Source organism: Candida pseudojiufengensis, assembly GCF_024610245.1.
Source record: "Candida pseudojiufengensis strain CBS 10847 chromosome Unknown scaffold1, whole genome shotgun sequence".
NCBI lineage: Eukaryota > Fungi > Ascomycota > Pichiomycetes > Serinales > Debaryomycetaceae > Lodderomyces > Lodderomyces pseudojiufengensis.
In genome coordinates this window covers 453,577-469,304 of record NW_026261530.1, presented here as the reverse complement: position 1 = coordinate 469,304, position 15,728 = coordinate 453,577, and the positions used below count along the sequence as shown (strand labels likewise).

The following is a 15,728-nucleotide window of genomic DNA, read 5'->3' as shown; positions in this document are numbered from 1 at the left end:
ATTTAATATTGAACGTGATTAACGAAGTAAAAATTTGATTTGATGAAAATGTGAGTGTTGTGAGGATAAGTAAGACTAGTAAATGAGCGAAAGTGAGTGAATGTATTGATGATGTTGGACGTTGAATGTAGTGGTACTGATGTTGGTTGGTTTGGTTTGAAGTAAATGTATTTGATCTAAAGCCTTTTTGGTTGTAACTTTTTTTTAAGATTTTTTTTTTTTTCTTTTGTTTACTTTTTTTTCACAGTACAGTAGATCTCACTCTCGCATTAAGAAACTAAGATCTAGTTCGTATTCATTCACCAAGACGACTGAGATAAATTACCATCTAATTAGATACGTTAAAGAGTTAGATTTAAACAACATTACAAGAGATGTCAAGCTATTCCATATTGTAGGCAAGACCCGTCTCTTTTCTTGTGGTAGAACCAACCTATACCTAGCTTTAATAGTGTTATGAAACATCGACATACATTAAATTACTCGTCTAAATACCCAATTAATTAATTAAAGGTGAAGCAAGGGAATGTTTGTTATTGATCATAGACCAAATTTGATGTATACTTTCCTAAAACTGTTTAATAAGGTAATGTAGGTTACTTACTTTTCGTGTAAATTATTACAATAAATTAATAAAGGGGTAATTTAATAATAAATTAATTTTTGGTGTTTCAGCCGCTTAATTAAAATTTGAGTGTCGTTAAGGTCTGTAAAAGTTGACATTAAAAATTAAGACACACAATTGGTAGTAAAGCAATATTTGATCTCGCATATACACTAAATAGACTAAACTACAATTCAAAAATCACTGGATTTACACAACTTCATCTATAAATCAAATTAATTTGTCATTTTGAACAAATATTTTAATGGAATATCCTAAAGGATTAGATCCATTTAAAGCAAGACAAAACTTATTGCATCATACTTATTCACCATTAATATCAATACAATCTACTTATAATGTTGATATATTATTTCAATCAATTTTAGAAAATGATAATAATAAAAATTCTATATCAACTTTAAATTTATTAAAACCTTTTGGTAATAATGCAAGATATGGTATACCAAATCAACAATTTAAAATAACAAATAATCAATTAATTACAAAAAATTATAATAGTTTTCCTATAAGATTTGAACCTTCATTACCTGAATTATTATCAATATCTTATGCTCAACAACAACAGCAAAAACACCAAAAAGGTCATATTACTCCTCATACAAAACAATTACCTAATTTACCTAATTCATCATTTTCATCAAATTCTGCATCTTCATCTTCTACTAAACTATCAAATAGTGGATCACTACCGCCAATTGAATCATCAATACAATCTGAAAATCATCCTCAATTAGAACAATTGTTTAGTATATCATCATTAGAGCTTTATCTACGTCATATCTCCAAACTGCTTAAAGATTCTGATCAAAAAGAAGAAAAGCTATATCAAACATTTTTTAATAAAATTATAACAACAAATAAAATAACTCCTTTTGAAACTTTTAATCATCCTATAGCTCAAATATTTATAATAGATTTTGAAAATGATTCAATAGATGATTTAAGAAAATTAATTGTTGAATTTAGAAATTTTAATTTCCCAAAATTTTTTCAAATTGATGATTTATTAATTCATGTATTTATAATATATGATTCTATAAAATTTGATTCAAAAGATGTATTGGTTTTACAAAATGAAATTAGAATTAAATTAAATATTGATAGTATTACAATACCTATAAAATTAAAATGTGATTTAGAAAAAGAAGCAGCACCAGAACAAAATTTTACAATAATTTCATCAATTGAAAATTGTACAATTGAAGAAGATTTACAAAGATTAACATTAAATGATGAAACTACAAATTTAAAAATTCCAGAATCAATAGATACATCATTAAGAATTACTGTTTATAATTTCATTAACAAGTTTCTTATACCTCATATGCAAAATAAAATTAGAATATGGGATGATCAAATGTTACAACCAAAAAAATCAATAACTGGTAGATTTTTTTCAGCATCAAGGAAATTTTTTAATAATAGTGATTCAAATTTATTATCATCTTCTTCAACTATACAATCATCAGGATCTAATTCTTCACAGACATCATCACAACAAACATCTTTTAATTATCAAGAAATGTATTATTATAAATCATCACCAGAACAAACTATACGTAAATTAGCTGATTGGTCATTAATTTTAAATGATTTTAAACATGCTTATTCAACTTATGATTTAATTAGAAAAGATTATAGTAATGATAGAGCATGGATTTATGTTGCATCAACTCAAGAAATGTGTATAATATCATTATTATTAGCACAAACTCAATCTTTTGGTACAAATCAACAAAAACAGACGATTCCAGATAAAAATACATTGCGAAAAATAAGACATGATATAATTGAACCATTTATTGATAATTTATCATATACTTTTAAATCAAGATTAAATTTAAAAACTTATAGTATTAAACTGTTATTAATGACTATTGAATTAATTCAAGTAATGAATTTAATGTATAATATTCAAAATTGGTGGATTGATTTAATTGAAAAATATTTATTAAAATTATTTCAAGAATTTGATTTAAATTTAAATATTTTAAATAATCAACAAAATTTAACAAACATTGCAAACAACGGTAATAATTATTCAATTATAAAATCAATTTTATTTCAAAGATTAGGTTACGTAAATGGATATTATTATTTAACAGAAAATGAAGAATTATTAAATTTTACAAATTTATCAAAACCAGTAAGAAATGAGAATAATGAAGAAGGTGGTTATATAAATACTTTTAAATTAAAACCTTTAAATCCAATTATTGGTTTAACAAGATTTAGAAGATCTAAATTATGGTATCATTTATCTAAAATTGATAATCAAAAAAGTATTACACTGTAAAAGAAATTACAAAAAAGCAGCTATAAACAATTGATTTAGATAGGTTTAATAGACGTTCTTTTTTTTTTTTGCCTTGTTAAGATCTACAGAATCAAATGTATCGAGTCTCTATGTGGTTAAATAATTATTTTGGAGCTAATAATCTATACACTTGTGTTCTTATGGCGGAGTTTTAGTACTTTAAACACATTAATAGATTGTCTAATGAGATTATGATTGTATTTAAAGATATTTTGGTCGAAATGGTGTTAAATTATGACATTTCTACCTAAAAGTAAGCTTAGGTACTCAATAAAGCATATTCACTAATTCTTTTTACGCACAAAATACTTTTCAGATTTCTACACTTTTTCAACTATCATCAATCATCCAAGATCAATACCAACCCCCAAATCAAAATGCTCTCAAGATCACTACGTAACCATATAGGAACATCGAATAGAAGCATAATTACCATACGACTTAATTCCAAAACTGCTGAAACATATATAAGATCAAAACCAAAATTTTGGTCATTATTTAAATCATCAATAACAAAATCATTAATTTTAACTCTTATAACAACTTCAATAATAATAGATTTAATTAAAATTAGAAAAGATTTGACCAACTTGAAAACATCATATAATTTAAAATTTGAAATTTTAAACAATATAATCAAAAATTTAAAAAGTAATGAAGTTGATCCTGAATTTGATTTAAAAAAGGAGTTAAGATTAGCTAATTCATTTATTAATTTTAAACAATTTGATAAAAATGATTTAGAAATTGATTTTCAATTGAATGAATTTTTAAAATCTTTTGATGATGATACTACCGAGTCTGTGAAAGAGAATAAAGATCAATTTGAAAATCATAAGAGAAAATTAGATGAAGCTAAATTTTTGTAAATATAAACATACTTGTATTAATACATAACTTAGTTATTTAAGAACTGAAATAGTTGTTATTGGGTTTTATTTATTTTTTACTTTATTCTAAATTTCATTCAAAGATTAAGTAATTGAAATTTTCCTTAAAGTTCTTCTATGACTATCACCACTTTCAACAATTTTACCTTCTTGAATTAATCTTTTTAAACAATCATTTAAATCAAAATTTTCAATTCTAAAAGAAGATCTTTCATTTAATTTTAAACTTAAATCATTAAATCTAATTAAATTATTATTTTCATCTAAAATTTTTAAAATTTCAGATATTAAATCTTCTCTTATTCTTCTTTGTTGTGATGTTGTACCTGTTTGTACCATATCCATATCAATTCTACCTGTTATTGGATCTGTTGCATAATCCTTTATTGCTGATTTAATTAATCTAACAGATTCTTTAACATCAATTAATTCAACTCTATTACTTAATCTCATTTTGGCATGAGCTTCACTTAATCTAATCATTGATTCTAATTGTCTTGTTGTTGCAGTAATTCTTTTTTCATTTATTCTTACATCTTCTCCTAATTTTCTCATTTCAACATATGATTTAACTAATTCATTTTTACCTTCTTCTGTCATAACAGGATTAAATTTTTCTTTTGCATATTGTAAATATAATGTTAATTTTTCAATTGGTAAAATATAATGATTTGTAACTCTTTCTGGTGCATCTTCAATATACATATCAGTTAAATGTCTTGCTAATTGTCTATCAATTCTTTCATCAACTTTATCTAATATTAAATAAACTAAATCAAATCTTGATAATAATGGTGGTGGTAAATCAATATTTGCAGTAACTGGTAAATTTGGATCATAACGAGAATTTATTGGATTTGCAGAAGCTAAAATTGAAGTTCTTGCATTTAGTGTTGTTATAATACCAGCTTTTGCAATGGAAATTGTTTGTTGTTCCATTACTTCATGTAATACAGATCTTGTTGATTCACTCATTTTATCAAATTCATCAATACAACATATTCCACCATCTGATAATACTAATGCACCACTTTCTAATACTAATTGCCTTGTATCTATATCTCTTGTAATATATGCTGTAAGCCCAACAGCTGATGAACCTTTTCCAGAAGTATAAACACCTCTTGGTGCAATTTTATGAACATATTGTAAAATTTGAGATTTTGATGTAGATGGATCACCACATAGTAAAATATTTATATCACCTCTATATCTACCACCTTTTTGAAATGTCTTGTTTGTACCTCCAAATAATTGTAATAATATACCCTTTTTAACATCATCCATTTCATATATAGAAGGAGCTAAGGATCTTGCTAATACTTCATAAAGATCATCTCTTTGACTAATTTCAATAATTTCATCTTCTTCTTCTTGTGTTATTTTTCTAACTTGTTCAACTTCTTGATCTTTTTCAGCTAATTCATTTTCTAATGTAGTTATATCTGCTCCTAATCTTTTTTTATCAATTTTTTTTATATGAACTATATCAAGATAAGTTTTATATAAACTTTTCAAAGCTCTTTGTCTTGAATTTTGTCTAACTGGTACTGATCTGAAAATCCCACAAACTTCAACTCTATCACCAGCTCTACTTGTATCAACTAATTCATCATAAACACATAAATTTATAGAATGTGGTGTTTGACCATCTGGTACTAAATCTGGAGTTTCTTGTAATTTTATAACTTGTTTATCAGCGAAAGAAGATCTATTATGAATTAAAACCATTGAATTTGTTTGTCCACAAACTTCTCTTGGACATTTTGTTGGTTCTGATATAACACCTCTATCAATTTCAACTCCAACAGTATGACCACATGCATTACATTTAAAAAATGCAACTTTCATATCTGGAATTATTGAAGTTGATCTTAAAGTTAAACCTTTAACACTAACTAACTTATCAATATCATTTGGATTTAATTCTCTTATACCCTTTTCAACTAAATTTATATTATAAGGACGAATTGTATAAACTTTTGTTTCAATTTCATCTAATTTTGAAGCAATATCATCTTCATTACTATCTTGAATTAATTGTAATAAACATTCTTTTATAGTATGATCCATAATTGGAATAATTTCTTGAGGATAATTAATTAATTGATGATATAATTTTCTTGTTGAAGGATAACTTAATAAATTTTTAGCATCTAAATTTAAATTATTTAAACCTAATTCTCTCATAAGATTTAATTTTTCAACATAATATAATGAATGATCATTTGGTTCAACTTCTTGATTATCCATTTCTTTTCTAAATCTATATTTAAAACTTAATAAAAAATCTCTAAAAATATTTGAACATTCTTGAATTGAAACATTTGTACCCCAAATAACTCTAACTGGTTCATCTGGTTCAATAATATCTGAATTAAATTGTGAAGATGATGAATGTATCAATGTTGATCCATTTTGATTTCTTTGTTGAGTAGTGGTTGTTCTTCTTGAAGGTGATGAAATACCATTATTTATATCACTTCTTTGATTTCTTCTCAGAATTCTATCTAAATCATTAACTCTATTACTTCTTTGTGACCTAAAATCACCTAAATCTGATGTATGATGAATTGATGAAGTATAATGTAATGGTGATGATATATCATTTGTTCTAGCATTATTATTATTTATATCTGAAGCAGGATTTGATGAAGAATTGAAAAATAAGGGCGATGATGGTACAACATTTTGATTTTGTTGACTTTGAGATATTGATTCTGAATTTCTATCTAATGAATCTCCATTATTTAAATTTGATTCTGGTATATTATTACTAGAATGTAAAGGTGATGATGACATTTTGGTTGAAAGTTATATTTGATTTATAGCGAATGAATGGGTAATTTATTAATGAATTTGTGAAAAGAGTGTAGATGATTAGTTGGTATGATATAAGTTTTATAATTTTCGAAATCTTTTGTAATAAATTTTTAAATGAAACGCGTCTTTAAATTTTAATTAATTTTCCTAATTGGGATTAAATCATATACATTATGAGTGAACGTTATATGCAATATTATACTTATTCAAATAGACCATCAACAATACCTATCAATACAAGAACTAGTACACAATCAGAATATTAAGAGGGTTAGAAATTGTTTTGAAATATATATACATTTTATTAGTTATTATAGGATGGAATTAAAATCTAGAATAGATATAGCACCGTTGAATGAAGCTCCATTACTTTTCAACACCATTATTCTGAATCTTTTATACCTCCTTCACCAATAACATAAACACATTCTTTTTCTGGCATATTTGGACTATCTAATAATTTAGCAACTCTTTCTTCTCCTCTACCTTTTCTTAATAAAATTCTTGTTGCAGAAGCATGAGCTAAAACATGACCTCCAACAGGTTTTCTACCATCTGCAGCAGCAAATAATGAACTTGCACCAGGATCACTTTGAACTTGATTTGTTAAAAATACGGCAACATTATAATCTTCAGCTAATCTTGTTAAATAAGCTAAATGTTGATTTAATTTTTGTTGTCTTTCATTTAATTCACCTCTACCTGAATAATCAACTCTAAAACATGCTAATATAGAATCAACAATTAATAATCTATATTGACCACTTGATAATTCATTACCTAATTGTTCAGTTAATTCAATTTGATGTTCACTATTTAAAGCTCTTGCATAAGATATATTTTCAAGACAAGTTTGAGGATCAACTTCAAATCTTTCAGCTATAGATTTAATTCTATCAGGTCTAAAAGTACCTTCAGTATCAATATAAGCAACTTTACCTTCAGCACCACCTAAATCTTTACTTAATTGAGCTGCAACACATAAAGTATGACATAATTGAGTTTTACCACATCTATATTCTCCAAAAACTTCAGTAATACTCATTGATGTTATACCTCCACCTAAAACTTCATCAAATTGTTTTGAACCTGTAGAAATAGTAAATACATTTTCTCTTTGTTCTGCAACAATACTTGCTGAAATAAATCCAGTCATCTATAATTTAGGTTAGTAAATACTAATACTTCATAAAATCAAAAAGAGATTTCAAAACATACTTTGATCTTACCAGCTGCTTCTTTGATTTTTTCAACTTTGATTTCACTTAACCCTTTGATTTTAACTAAATTTCTTCTAGTGGTGGATAAGACTGACTAAAGCCAAGTTAGTAATTTAAACATAGTACAACAAGTGAGATTGTTTTTTAACATACAGCAATAGAATGAATTCCAGCCATTTTTAATTTAGTGATATCACTAGCATTGATACCTTGATCCTGTAAAAGTTCTATCGATTGTATTTGTTCAACAACGTTCATTTTGTCTTGATAAGTAATGTTATAAAAGTTGGTTGTAAAAAAAAATCAATTTTTGCAACCATAAATAAATTGATAGTAATTTTCATAAAGCGGCTTTTGTGAGTAAATTTGTCTATAATAATAAATTATGTAAACAATTACTGTATATAATATCACATAGTGTAATACATAGTAAAATAACAAAATTAATGTTAACCTAACTATTGGTAAATTTAATACTATGGTTAATACAACTAATGAATAACTTTCATATGGATATTCATAATCAATAATGCCGAGACTCAAATCAATTTTAAAAAAATCCAATTCGTTTTCTTTCAAATCTTCAAAAGATTCAACGTTTAAAAAAGTTAGGTTTTCAGATTATGTATCAACTTATCACATTCCAAGAATGAATAAAAGTAAACCCATAACTCATAAAAAACACAAATATCGCAAGCTCAAATATTTAAGATATACAAAGTATAATAATGATACCAATGAAACGTCTGGAAATACTGAAACTTTTAATATATTCAATTCATTAATCCCAGAATCCATATTTAATTCATTCAATTGTCAATCATTTAATGTTCGATTATTTAACTTCCATTCATCTAACTCCGATTCATTTAACTTTTACGGATCTGGATATACTAAAATGGGTAATACAAAATTTACATATGAAGTTCTTAGTTCAGAACCTTCTAATAAAGGATTCTATTGGATACGCAAAGAAGTTTCCAAATCGCTTTGTTAAAAAGTGTCAGCTCCGATGTCTTTTAGTTGGAACTTTGGTAGGACTGATTAATGATACTTGTATCAGTCCATTTAGAACTAACAGTCAACTTGTAAATAACAGACAACTAATATAATACTATTCTTATTTCTCAAATTACAATTAAAATTCGATATCTTTTGTTGTTTTACCACCTTCTGGTGTATTATTATTCTTATCATTTGAATCATCTTCAACAGGAATTCCCCATTCTTCAATTTCAAATTTCTTTTTACCATTTTTAAAAGCATATTCACCATTATGAATCATCATTAATCCCTTTTCAGAAAGTACGGGGATTTTTATAATATTAATTAAACCTTGTTGAATTTTAGAAGGTTCATTTTTATAAGCTTTTTCAATCAATTGACTCATTTCTTGATTAAATGGTTGTAAATGAATTATTGAATCAAATAAATTTTGAAATATTGATATTAAATTTGATGTATTTGGATATAAATCTAATGAAATTGAACTTATTAGTACTAAATTATTATTATATTGACGTAATAATGATCTAAATGAATGAACTAATGGGAAAACAAATGTTGATTGTGTAAATAATGGATGATATATTGAAGGATTTAAAAATCCAGGTATAATTAATCTAATAATTTTTAATGGATTTGATCTTAATTGATCTTGAATTATTTTATTTATTTGAGATATAATACTTTGTGGAGTATTTGTTAATGGAACATAAGAAATATCATTAGGGTTTGGTCCAGGTTGTAATTTTTGAGTAAGATCAAATTGATGATTATAATTTTCATAGTTATTTCCATTGTTGATTTCATTTTTATCTTCATCTTTTTTATTTAAGCCATATCTCCATGCAATCTTCATTTTAGAATCTCTTCCACCATCAGAACTGCTATTTGCAATATTTGATACACTAACTTTAGATTCGTTTTCTGCAATTTTAGCTTTTTTTTGATCTTTAGATGATCCTTTATATAACCCAGGTAGATCATTTGACCAATGAGGTGACATCCCCAATACTATTATATGAGAATTATATACATTATTTTCTAATCGATTTTGTATTATACCTTGAGATGCAAATGCTCTTAGTAGTACTGAAGAAAAATCAGTTGTTCCTGATTCTTCTATTAATAATGAACATCCTAATGGTAAACCTTGATGTAATAAAATTTTATCTAAATCAGAACTTCCAGTAGATGCAGTTGGTTGAGATGTAATTAAAGAAGGTCGTATTCCAGGATTTTGCATAATCAATGAAGAAATGTCTATTTCTCGTGGAGATTCTTGTTTATTTGTAGCTTTTTTGAAAGATGATATTGATGACGTAGGGGAAACATTTGGTTGAGATCTGCCTGGCACTGAAGATTGACGACCTGCAATTGATGGAATGGGACCTCTTTGAGGTGCAGGACCTCTTGCACCTCCAACAATCTCCCCTCTTTTTCTAAATGACATTTTAAACCTAAGTTTGTACAATCCTGTATCTGAGATTAAGTTGGTTTAAATTTAAACCATCAATTCAACTGAAAAATAAAGATGAACCAAAATTAAAATGTGACACAAACTTCAGTTAACTCCATATCACCAAATTATTACTATCATCAACAACAACAAATCGTATCAAAGATGGGTGCTGCTATATCTTTACCTTTGATGCCCATATCATCTTTGGCATCATGTTTTGGAGCAGCTGCTTGTTCTGCTTTTTGTACATCAATAGGTGGAACTTTTAAATCATCAATAATGACAAGAATAACATATGCAATAATATTATTAATAAATTCATTATTATCTTGGATTGCATTATCACCATTTATAATTCATAAATTAGAAAAAGCAACTTTTGGATTTATAAATAATAGATGTGGACCTGATGGAAGTCAATGTATTAGTTTTACATCAGTTCATAGAATTAATTTTGCCCTTGGAATATTACATTTAATATTAGCTGGTTTATTAATAAATGTAAAATCTACAACAAATCCAAGAGCAATAATACAAAATGGATGTTGGAGAATTAAAATATTAGCTTGGATATCTTTTATTATAATAAATTTTATTTTAATACCTGATGGATTTTTTGTATTTTATGGTAATCATATTGCAATAATTTTTTCGACAATTTTTTTGGGGATAGGATTAATTTTATTAGTTGATTTTGCTCATGCTTGGGCTGAAAAATGTTTAGAAAAAATTGAAATGGAAGAATTAACTGGTGAAGGAGATGCAGGATTTTGGAAAAAATTATTAATTGGTGGAACTTTAACTATGTATATTTCAAGTATTGTATTAACAATATTAATGTATTGGTTTTTTGCTGGTAAGGGATGTTCAATGAATAAAACAGCAATTAGTTTGAATTTAGTTTTTGCTATAATTATATCAGGATTATCAATTCATAATACTGTACAAGAATATAATCCACATGCTGGTTTGGCACAATCTTCAATGGTTGTATTTTATTGTTCTTATTTAGTTATGAGTGCTGTTGCTTCAGAACCTGATGATAAATATTGTAATCCATTAATTAGATCAAAGGGTACAAGAACAGCAAGTGTAATATTAGGAGCTTTTTTCACATTTTTAGCAGTTGCTTATACTACTACAAGAGCTGCTGCAAATTCAGCTTTTAGTTCGGATTCAATTGAAGAATTCACTGCATCAGGAATAACATCAACTCAACCTACTGGAAGAAATGAAATGAGATATCAAGCTTTAAAACAAGCAGTAGATGAAGGTTCATTACCAGAAAGTGCATTAAATCAATCAGATTTATATGATGATGAAAATTCAAATGATGAGGAAAGATCAACTGTAAAATATAATTATTCTTTATTTCATATAATATTTTTTTTAGCAACTCAATATGTTGCAACATTATTAACAATAAATGTTAAACAAGATGATTATGGTGATTTTGTACCAGTTGGTAGAACTTATTTTGCAAGTTGGGTTAAAATAGTAAGTTCTTGGGTTTGTTTTATATTATATGGTTGGAGCCTAATTGCTCCAGTGATTTGGCCCGATAGATTTGTAAGTATTTGAGATATTTAGTATACAAAAGAGATAATAATAAAAATTAATGTGGTTAGAATTATAAATGGATCCTTAATTGACTCTAAAACCAGCAACTCAGTCTAACGAAATGTTCGATAATAATGCTACAAAACTCTTAGTATCACGATATCTTCTAACGTTATAGTGAGTACTTCAAGTTCAATCAGCCATAACTAGTGCTACCAATTACCAGTGGTAACAAATTGATTGGTTAATTAAAAATTTGAAAAAAAATCTATTCAAGTGAAAAATGAAAAAAAAATAACCATAATAGACGATTCTAATTTAGAAACTGACATTATTCATTCATAAACATTCATAAACACATTTCAAATGTCAGCCATAATATCAAAAGCAACAGGTTTGCTCAATTCAGTAGTATCAAAATCAGCTGAAGCCGTAAATAAAACTATTTATTGGACAAAAGTAGGAGCTGAATTAACTAAAACAGTTTATCAAAAAGAAGGTTTCGCACCACCATCAATAAAGCAATTTGAAACAACTTATCAAAATTTATTTAAATTTTTAAAATCTCCAAAAGAACAAGAGAAATTCATTAATGAATATAAAAATTATAGACCTGATACAAAATCACTTGTACAATTTGGAGTATATGGTATACATTTAGCTGGTTTTTTTGCAGTTGGTGAAATAATTGGAAGAAGAAAATTTTTTGGTTACCCAAAATTTGGTAACTCTAGTCATCATTAAGTTTAAGGACAATTGAAGAGGTAAAAGAAATAGAAAGTGCATGTATAAATGTTAATATATTCATAAAAAGTTTTTGTCAAAAACTTAAAACATGAATAAATTTCATTCCAAAAATACTACTTAGCTAGTGGAATCAACTTCATTTTGTTTTCTCCTTTTGGAAGCTTCAATCATATCTTGTTTTTGTTTTCGTTTCTGTTTTATAATTTTTGGAACAGTACTAATTTTCTTTCTTTTTACTTCATGAGTCTTTATTGATTTTTTCTCATTTTTTGATAATTTCCCCATATTTTCCATCCATTCACTAAATCCATTTTCACATCCAGATTGTTTCATAACATTTATGATAGGTTTTATAGCTTTATCATCTTCCTTTGTGAAAAATGTTACGGCTTTACCAGATCTACCTCCTCTACCAGTTCTACCTATTCTATGTACATAAGCTTGAGCACTTTGTGGCACGTCATAATTTATAACTAAGTTAACCCCTTTAAAATCAACACCTCTTGCTATAACATCTGTTGTTATCAAAACCCAAATATCTCCATTTTTGAACCTATTTATAACTTCATCTCTTTGTTTAGGTGTCCTTTCGGCATGTATTACGTCAACATTTAATTTATCATATATCAATTCATGAAACAATGCTTTTGCCCTAGTTATAGATTGTAAAAATATAATTATTGGTGGTTTAAATTCCCCATTTTGCACCATTTGTCTAATTGCGATAAGTTTACCTTCTTCATTACCTGTATAAACTAACTTTTGATCAATAGTATTGCTTGCTGCTTCTTTGTGTCCAATGATGACTCTCAATGGATCTTTCATTATGGAATGAGCCATTTCTTCAACTCCTGACGGTATGGTTGCAGAAAACATTGATTTTCGAATTTTGGAATTTGTACAATGTGCAAGGATTTCATCAGTTTGTTCTGCAAATCCTTGATCAAACAATTTATCTGCTTCATCTATAATTAGTTGTTCAACGTTTGATAGGTCTATTTTGCCTGTATTAAGTAAGTCTATAAGTCTCAATGGTGTTGACACTATAATATCAAATTTCAGTGACTTCACTATATCGTTAGTCAATTTGTTAGCTAATTGTTTAGATAGTATTGCTACTTTTAAATTTTTACCATGAACTAGATTTTCTAATTGTTGATATATTTGAACTGCTAATTCATTAGTTGGAGATATTATTAATCCTCTCACTCCATGATTTTTGTTAGTTTTCTTAGTAGTCAATTGTTGAATTAATGGAATAAGAAAGGCTAAAGTCTTACCAGATCCTGTTGGTGCACATGCTATTAGGTCTCGATCCGATAAAGTTATAGGTATTGACTCACATTGAACAGGGGTTGGTTCTATGAATTCATTATTTATCAAATTTGATAACAATTTTTTATCTATTTGAAATCTTCCAATCAAATCTTGAAAAGAACCAATTGGTAATGGTATGTCATCTCCAGTTACTTTTGATCTATGTGAATTTCTAAAAATTCTTGCATCTTCATCATTTTTTATCTCTGGTGGTGGGATCTCTTCTACTTCTGTTTCTAACGCTGTTTCCTCCGAATCATTTGATTTTTTACTATCTATCGATTTTTGATGCTTTTTTGTATGGAAAAAGTCAGTTTCTTTCTCAACTTCGTTAACTATAGAATCCTTCTTCGATTTTTGTGATTTGGACTGATTTTCAGGTAGAGCAAAGTCAGTGGATTTATTTCCCTTTTTATTCAATGAAGCTCCTCTACTTAGTATTCTGAAAATATCCATTTTTAACTTATGTAAAGGTGTTGATATTCAGTCGATGATCATCTCTTGTATACAAAAGCGATCTGAATATCTGCAAATGTTTTAAGTTGTTGCAGCTACCAAATTTTTAAACTATTGATGTATGGATGCAGAATTTATCTGTGAAAGAAAATTTAAAATTTTTCAGAATATCAATTGATTAAAGAACTTTACAACTTAATTGATCATATAGATACCAACCAACAGTTCGTGAAATTCATAGCTTAAGATCATGAGTATACGACCACTACATCACATTACCTATTCAACACTTCGATCCATAAGCAAACAAAATCTAAACAACGTAGGCACTAAAAATTTAAAGCTCACGAGATCTATATATTTACATAAGGGACCAAGGATAGAAGGACTAAAAAAAGATCCAAAAGAAGTATTTATCAATTCAAGCGGTATTGAATACGGTTTAAATGATGAAAACATTAAATATATTAAATCATATTTGGGAGAGTCATACAAAATTCCCGACGAAATTGCATTACAAATCATAACTCATAAATCATTTGGTAATGGAATAAAACCATATAATGAGAAATTAGCAGCTATGGGATCAAAATTATTGAATTTAAGCCTAGCAAAACATGTAATTAGTATATCACAACAAAACAATAACTCAAGTCAATCGTCATCATCCTCAACATCTCCTTCACCATTGTCAACATCTTCATCATCTAACCCAAAGCTCCATATCAATGGTTTAAATTTATCAATACTAGGCTCACCCACATCCAAAGAGTTGAGTAGTAGGAAATCAACAGGATATTTTGCAAAATTCAATAATTTAAACAAAATAATGTTTTGGAAATCAAGAAATCCAACATTAGGTTTTGAATCAAGTGGTGAATTGAAAGTAAGTTCTCAATTGATCTATTCATTAGTTGGAGCAGTGAATTATTATTATGGGAAATCAAAAGCAGAAGAATTTATTAATGAGAAACTTGTGGATAAATTAACTGATATTACTTCAGATATTGTAAATAGAGTTTAATAAAGAAGTATCAGTTATTTGCGGAACGAGAAATTAAAGTTAGTGCCAATGTGGAGCTGCAGTCTCTGCTCCTTTTGGCTTTGTAGTTGGAGCAGTGTAAGCATTATAGCTACAAATGTTTTCTTTCACATAGTATGACTATGAATGCCTTTCTGATCATTGAGCTATACTCTAGTAAGTGACATGGGTAATTAATGTTTGTGATTGATTTTGAGAGTTGCATAGACAGCAAGAATTTTCTCAAAGTTTTATCGATTTTTGCAATATTTATTGAAGATTACT

At 27.0% G+C, this 15,728-nt stretch overlaps 10 protein-coding genes across 10 annotated transcripts; 6 read left to right on the top strand and 4 right to left on the bottom strand. All coding sequences in view use genetic code 12, as the record gives it.

Annotated features, from left to right (window-relative positions):
- Positions 1-869: 869 nt before the first annotated feature.
- On the top strand, positions 870-2,924 carry GSG1 (Gsg1p; the record flags this gene model as incomplete). The annotated part of the gene is made up of 1 exon (XM_051758103.1): positions 870-2,924. The coding sequence occupies one exon, from the start codon at positions 870-872 to the stop codon at positions 2,922-2,924; it is 2,055 nt and encodes a 684-aa protein (XP_051613694.1).
- A 398-nt stretch (positions 2,925-3,322) lies between these two features.
- KGF55_003321 (uncharacterized protein) lies at positions 3,323-3,814 on the top strand (the record flags this gene model as incomplete). Its single annotated transcript, XM_051758102.1, has 1 exon — positions 3,323-3,814. The coding sequence occupies one exon, from the start codon at positions 3,323-3,325 to the stop codon at positions 3,812-3,814; it is 492 nt and encodes a 163-aa protein (XP_051613693.1).
- Positions 3,815-3,919: 105 nt separating this feature from the next.
- Positions 3,920-6,637, bottom strand: CDC54 (MCM DNA helicase complex subunit; the record flags this gene model as incomplete). Its single annotated transcript, XM_051758101.1, has 1 exon — positions 3,920-6,637. The coding sequence occupies one exon, from the start codon at positions 6,635-6,637 to the stop codon at positions 3,920-3,922; it is 2,718 nt and encodes a 905-aa protein (XP_051613692.1).
- Positions 6,638-7,040: 403 nt separating this feature from the next.
- On the bottom strand, positions 7,041-8,136 carry DLH1 (recombinase; the record flags this gene model as incomplete). The annotated part of the gene is made up of 3 exons (XM_051758100.1): positions 7,041-7,814; positions 7,877-7,972; positions 8,032-8,136. 3 exons carry the CDS (start codon positions 8,134-8,136, stop codon positions 7,041-7,043), a joined length of 975 nt encoding a protein of 324 aa, XP_051613691.1.
- Positions 8,137-8,407: 271 nt separating this feature from the next.
- On the top strand, positions 8,408-8,875 carry KGF55_003318 (uncharacterized protein; the record flags this gene model as incomplete). Its single annotated transcript, XM_051758099.1, has 1 exon — positions 8,408-8,875. One exon carries the CDS (start codon positions 8,408-8,410, stop codon positions 8,873-8,875), a length of 468 nt encoding a protein of 155 aa, XP_051613690.1.
- Positions 8,876-9,016: 141 nt separating this feature from the next.
- KGF55_003317 (Elongator subunit) lies at positions 9,017-10,333 on the bottom strand (the record flags this gene model as incomplete). Its single annotated transcript, XM_051758098.1, has 1 exon — positions 9,017-10,333. One exon carries the CDS (start codon positions 10,331-10,333, stop codon positions 9,017-9,019), a length of 1,317 nt encoding a protein of 438 aa, XP_051613689.1.
- Positions 10,334-10,504: 171 nt separating this feature from the next.
- On the top strand, positions 10,505-11,923 carry KGF55_003316 (uncharacterized protein; the record flags this gene model as incomplete). Its single annotated transcript, XM_051758096.1, has 1 exon — positions 10,505-11,923. One exon carries the CDS (start codon positions 10,505-10,507, stop codon positions 11,921-11,923), a length of 1,419 nt encoding a protein of 472 aa, XP_051613688.1.
- Positions 11,924-12,268: 345 nt separating this feature from the next.
- ATP20 (F1F0 ATP synthase subunit g) lies at positions 12,269-12,646 on the top strand (the record flags this gene model as incomplete). Its single annotated transcript, XM_051758095.1, has 1 exon — positions 12,269-12,646. The coding sequence occupies one exon, from the start codon at positions 12,269-12,271 to the stop codon at positions 12,644-12,646; it is 378 nt and encodes a 125-aa protein (XP_051613687.1).
- Positions 12,647-12,766: 120 nt separating this feature from the next.
- Positions 12,767-14,422, bottom strand: CHR1 (RNA-dependent ATPase; the record flags this gene model as incomplete). The annotated part of the gene is made up of 1 exon (XM_051758094.1): positions 12,767-14,422. The coding sequence occupies one exon, from the start codon at positions 14,420-14,422 to the stop codon at positions 12,767-12,769; it is 1,656 nt and encodes a 551-aa protein (XP_051613686.1).
- Positions 14,423-14,672: 250 nt separating this feature from the next.
- KGF55_003313 (mitochondrial 54S ribosomal protein mL57) lies at positions 14,673-15,446 on the top strand (the record flags this gene model as incomplete). The annotated part of the gene is made up of 1 exon (XM_051758093.1): positions 14,673-15,446. One exon carries the CDS (start codon positions 14,673-14,675, stop codon positions 15,444-15,446), a length of 774 nt encoding a protein of 257 aa, XP_051613685.1.
- Positions 15,447-15,728: the final 282 nt, after the last annotated feature.